Genomic DNA, 5,505 nt, shown 5'->3' on the forward strand with positions numbered 1-5,505 from the left:
CAGCAGCAGAGGCACAAGGAATAATAGTTTATTAGTGCAGACAGCAATTTGCTTAGCAATAGCCTTGCTTGCAGCTGAAGGAGTCCCAGCACTTCCTTGGAGCAAGAGATGCACTGAGCATCCCAATGGAGCACATGGCTTGTGGTGGTGCAATGGTGCAAGGGACACATCCCAATGAGGCGCATGGGATGCAGCGGTGCAGAGGTTTTCCCACATCACTTTTAGGAGCATCGAGCTGCCTGATTCTGGTAATTAACTGTGGCTGATATACGGCACCAATCTCCAGAGGGAAGACTTTGTCCCGTGCTGCCTCCCTGATGTCTTCAGACCTGCCAGCCCTGATGTCTTCATTCCCTTCCACCACCCCCTCGTGGAGCACATCCCCAGCACAGTATGTGGCAGGAGATGAGTGCAGGGGATAAAGTGGGGGAAATCCAGAGGGGGGGGGTGACAGCCAGTCCCCACACAAACAGTAGAGGAGGGGCCCAGCTGCCAGCCCCACACGGCCCCAACAAACCCCCATCCAGCCCCCCCGACCCCCATCCTGGGCCGTTTCTCAGCTCTCCCCCCTCAGCTGCAAAGCTTTTGAGAGGGGCTCCCACGTTTTCAGAGCTCGGCTGCAATCAAGTTGGGTTTAGGGATCAAAGTGCGCGTATCCGAGGGAGCGGTTTGTCCTCCTCTGTTCTCGGATCAAACGCAAATATCGGGATTAAATCCCACCTCGTGATGCAGCGCTCGGGGTGCAGAGAGCCCTTAAGCTGGTTTGGTGGGGAGGGGGGGGTTACATCTATGTGTGAGCAGGGTGGTTCTCGGCGTGCAAAGCCAGCAGCGTGCAGCAGGATGGTGCAAGCGTGCAGTGATGGGGGGGAGCACACATGGGGGGAGCTGACTGCAGAGAACTAAAGGCAAAGCATGGGGAGACAGCGGGCACTGCGTTGTGTGCAGTGTGTGCCTATGTCTGGTGAAAGAGAAGTTTGGGAAGCAATGCACGCTGGGCTCAGAGAGTGAACGGGGTGGTTTGAGAGTGGGGTGGAATTGGTGAGGAAAAGGTGAAAGGGTGGGGGAGAAAAGGAGAAAAAGGAGAAGGGGAAGAGAAGAAGGGAAAAGAATCGGAAGAAGAGGGAAAAAGGGAGGAAAAGAGGAAAGAAGAGAAAAAAGGGGAAAAAGAGGGGAAAAGGGGTGGGAAGGGAAAAAGAGGGGGGAAAGGGGAAAAAGAGGGGGGGGAAGGGGGAAAAGGAGGGGAAAAGAGGGGGGAAAAGTGGAAAGAAAGGGGAAAAGAGGGAAAGAAATGGTGAAAAAAGAAGGAAAAAAGGAAAAGAGGGAAAAGGGAGGAAAAAAAGAGGAAAAAAGGAAAAAAGAATAAAAAGAGGATAAAAAGAAAAAAAGGAAAAAGGAGAATAGAGGAAAAACAAGGAAAAGAGAGGGAAAGAAAGGGGAAAAAGAGGGAAAGAAAGGGGAAAAGAGGGAAAAAGAGGGAAAAAGAGGGAAAAGGAAAGAAGGAATAAATGGAAGAAGAGAAGAAAAAGAAATTAAAAAGAAAAAAGAGAACTAAGAAAAAAGGAAAGAAAAACAAGAAGGGAAAAAAAAAAGAAAGGAAAAAAAAGGAAAAGGAAGAAAAGGGGAGGAAAAGTAAAGAAGGGAAGAGGAAAAAAAAAGAAAAAAATAACAAAAATATCGACGAAAAGAAATGAGCGGTAACAGAGAGGAAACCGCCGCCGCCCGCGCCCTCCGCGCCGCTCCCGCCCCGCGCACGCGCTCTGCGCACAGCCGCGCGCTCTCCCCCCCCCCCTCCCCCTCTCTCCCTCCCCCCCCTCTTTTCCCGCCCCTCCCACCCCCGGGGCTGCCCCCGCGCGCGCGCCCTGCCCGGGCGCGGCGGCGCGCGGCGGCGCGGGGCGTGGTTTTCCCATGCGGGCTGCCGGCCGCGCGGCGGCACGTGCTCCGGGCGGGGGGAGCGTGCGGGGTTGGGGGGGGCACGAGCGCCGCCGCCCGCCGCGCGTTGACTGACAGCGGGCCCGCCGCCAGCCAATAGGAGGGAGCGCCGCCGCTCGCCCGTCTCCTATTGGCTCGCGGCGTCGGGAGAAAGGAGGGGGGGCGTCGCGCGTGACGGACGGGCGCGGGGCGGGTGGCCAATGGGAAGGAGGAGTCCGGCCGCCCCGCGCTGCTATTGGCTGAGGGGAGTGTGGGAACGGCCGCGGCGGCGGGTTCACACGAATGGGGAGCCGGCGGCGGGTATAAAAGGCGGGGGGGCGCCGCTCGCGGGCATTGACGGCCCCGCCGCCGCCAGCGCCGCACGCGTCCCGCGCCCGCTCTGAGCGCCTTCGTCTCCGCGCGTCTTTATTTTTTTTTTTCACCCCCTGTATTTCCCCCTCCCGCGCGCGACTGCTTGGTTTTTAACTTCATTCCCTTTAGTTCTTTTAATTGCCCTTTTTACCTCGCCATGCCCGCCGACACGGGCATGGAAAAACCTACCGCTTCCCCCATCGCGGGGGCACCGGCCAACGCCAGCCACACGCCGGATAAACCGCGGAGCGCCAGCGAGCACCGGAAGGTAAATGGCGGCGGATGGCGGAGAGCCCGCGGCCGGGCCGAGGTCGGTGTGCGGGGTCAGGGGACCGGGGCCGGGGGCGAACAGCGGGCGGTGACGGTGTGCGATGTGCCCGCAGTCCTCCAAACCCATCATGGAGAAGCGGAGGCGGGCGCGCATCAACGAGAGCCTGGGGCAGCTGAAGATGCTCATCCTGGACGCGTTGAAAAAAGACGTGAGTGCGGCAGTGATGGGGTCGTGGCTTTTTTGGGGGCGGGGGGTTGTCGTGGGGTGGGGTGGTCTGAGTTCCGGTGTTGTTCCTGCAGAGCTCGCGGCACTCTAAGCTGGAGAAGGCGGATATCCTGGAGATGACAGTGAAGCACCTGAGGAACCTGCAGCGGGCACAGATGGCCGGTGAGTACCAACCCGACCTCGGGGTCTGCAGCCCCCACTGGTGTCCCCCCCCCACCCTTTGGGGATCCCCCGTGGAGCCCGTGTGAAACTCTTAGAAACCTCAGACCTGCGTGTGGGAGCTGTTAGGGAGCCCTAAAACCCATGCAGACCTCAGAAGCTCACAGGGACTGCAGTAAACCCACGCAAACGCTCCAGAACTCATAGGGAGCCCTAGAAACTCCCCCAGACCCTAAATACACCCATGCAAGCCTCAAAAGCTCTTAGACCACGTGAAGTCCATGCAAATCCCTTCAAAATCACTTAGGGGCACCCCCAGAAACTCGTGCATACTTCATAAAGTCTTATGGACAGCAGTGAAATGATGCAACCCCCCCCACCCCCCAAAGAAAAACAACCTCTTAGGCACTCTTCCAAATGAAGCAATTCCCAGAAGCCACGCGGACCCCGAGTGCTTCAAAGGACCCCAAAAGTCCCCAAAAACCCCATGAAAACCCCCGAGGGAAGCTTCATGGGACCTCCCTGCGAAGAACTTGCTCTTCCTTTATTTCTGCAGCCGCCCTCAGCGCTGACCCCAGCGTGCTGGGCAAATACCGTGCTGGTTTCAATGAGTGCATGAACGAGGTGACAAGGTTCCTGTCCACCTGCGAGGGGGTGAATGCTGACGTGCGAGCCCGCCTGCTGGGCCACCTCTCGGCTTGCCTGGGCCAGATCGTGGCCATGAACTACCTGCCTCCCCCTCCTGCTGGCCAACCTGCACATCTGGCTCAACCTCTGCATGTCCAACTGCCTCCTACCACTGCTGGAGCAGTGCCCGTGCCCTGCAAGCTGGAACCTACCGAAGCGATGTCCCCAAAAGTCTATGGGGGTTTCCAGCTCGTCCCAGCCACCGATGGCCAATTTGCCTTCCTCATCCCCAACCCGGCCTTCCCACCCAGCTCTGGACCAGTTATCCCTCTCTACGCCAACGCCAACGTCCCAGTGTCTGCAGGTGGAGGCTCTGGGAATGCATCTGCCACCCCATCAGCATCCCCAGTGCAGGGCTTGACATCATTTGGGGGCAGCGTGGTGCCCTCATCCCAGGTGGGCAGCCCCATTGGGGAGCGCAGGGAGTCCGTCTGGAGGCCGTGGTGACCATCCCTCCCTTCAACCCAAAAACTGTGTTGGCTCCGTTGTATGGAGCCCTATTCTGGTTGTTTGTTTTTTTTTCTAAGCAGATTTCAACAGGGGGAAGAAAAAAGACCTCTCTATTTATTATTCTCAGAGGTTGGGATCTCGATTTGTATTTTTACTCCTTTGAAATGCCTTTATTTGAGATACTTTTTTTTTTTCTAAGGGAGAAATAAATGAGAAATAGTTTTGTAACAGATAACTCGAAAGTATAATGCCAAAGTTGTTTGTATCCTGTTGGTCTGTGCGTGCGTTGCGTGCCTGTGTTGGAGGCTTCCAAAACAAAAAAGCCCACGAAATAATAATAATGCAGGTGTTGAAATAAACTCTTTGAAATAGAATTATTTGCTCCTGTCATTTAAGTTGGGTGAGAGCGGGCAGGGACAAAGCCAGTGCTCTGGGAGAGCAATAAGGGAGAGCTTTATGGCCTGGAGTAGGGCTCTGTGCAGCGTGTAGGGGGAAGGTTATGGGGGGATTGTGTGAGTGCTGGACCCTAAAAAATGTGCACCTGGAAGCGGAGCAATGTGTGCTTGCTGTGTGGGATAATCGAGCTGGAAGGTTTTGCTCTGTATTAGGGCTCCGTGTTACCTTTCCGTTGGGGGTGGTGGTGCAAAAAGTTACTGTCTTGCCCACAAAAGAGGCGAGAGAGTCCGTCCCCATTGTGAGGAGGGTAATTAGAAGGTATAAAGGGTCTCATCGAGTATGCAGCGGGCTCTTTGGGAAGTTGGGAGCCCTATTGAAACGCCTGGGAACTCGGAGCTGAGGGTTAATGTGTGTCTTTTTTCCCTCCTCTCTCTCTGCTCTCATTGACAGGGCCAGATAGACTCTGATACTCAATGCTGTTGTAAATTCAATTGCCCGGCCTCACAATGCCGACCTCATAAAAGAGAATCACTCGGGGTTGTGGCTTTTATTTTATTTTATTCCAGTAAGTATTGGAGCTGAGGAAAAGACAGTTTTGCCACCCATTCTGCCTCACCCCCAGCACTTGAATCCTGGCCAAGTGGAAGCCACGGCAGCCTCACCCGCACGGATTGTCACCAATTAATAAGGCCACGGTGTGGGGAAAGACCATTGAGGGTGGGGATGTGGTACAGGAGGGAGGGAAAGCTGATTGCTTTGCTCTACGTCTGTGAGGTCAGGCTATCACAGCATCCTCGCAGGGGGATGCCCCGTGTGTGCTGCAGCCACATCCACTGGATGCCATGTGTGGGCCAACCTCACATCCAACGCGTGCCCTATCCACACCATCAGGGGCCACAATGCATCGTAACCATGTTTCTCCTCCATCCCTGAGTCCCTGGGACCCCGCAAGCAATGCTCCTGATCCCCAACCCCCATTGGAGAGCATCCGATAACTCTCCGTAGCCGTGCTTTGTTTTGCTTTTTATTTTTAATTC

At 55.7% G+C, this 5,505-nt stretch overlaps 1 protein-coding gene across 2 annotated transcripts; it reads left to right on the forward strand.

Annotated features, from left to right (window-relative positions):
- The first annotated feature begins 2,262 nt into the window (after positions 1-2,262).
- Positions 2,263-4,093, forward strand: HES4 (hes family bHLH transcription factor 4). 2 transcript variants are annotated; one of them, XM_065737982.1, is made up of 4 exons: positions 2,263-2,590; positions 2,664-2,759; positions 2,851-2,938; positions 3,492-4,093. In XM_065737982.1, the coding sequence occupies exons 1-4, from the start codon at positions 2,438-2,440 to the stop codon at positions 4,067-4,069; spliced, it is 915 nt and encodes a 304-aa protein (XP_065594054.1). In that variant the 5' UTR covers positions 2,263-2,437; the 3' UTR covers positions 4,070-4,093. The 2 variants fall into 2 exon arrangements, with proteins under 2 accessions (XP_065594054.1, XP_065594055.1); XM_065737983.1 differs by having other exon boundaries at positions 2,263-2,548.
- The last annotated feature ends 1,412 nt before the right edge of the window (positions 4,094-5,505 follow it).

This window comes from Cyrtonyx montezumae, unplaced genomic scaffold (assembly GCF_038088225.1).
Source record: "Cyrtonyx montezumae isolate F1298 unplaced genomic scaffold, pur_monq_1.0 scaffold_21, whole genome shotgun sequence".
Lineage (NCBI taxonomy): Eukaryota > Metazoa > Chordata > Aves > Galliformes > Odontophoridae > Cyrtonyx > Cyrtonyx montezumae.

Coding starts and splice junctions, on each gene's coding strand:
- HES4 (XM_065737982.1), top strand. CDS start 2,438: ATGCCCGCCGACACGGGCATGGAAAAACCTACCGCTTCCCCCATCGCG. Junction 2,760..2,850: donor TGGACGCGTTGAAAAAAGAC/GTGAGTGCGGCA, acceptor TTGTTCCTGCAG/AGCTCGCGGCACTCTAAGCT. Junction 2,939..3,491: donor GCAGCGGGCACAGATGGCCG/GTGAGTACCAAC, acceptor TTATTTCTGCAG/CCGCCCTCAGCGCTGACCCC.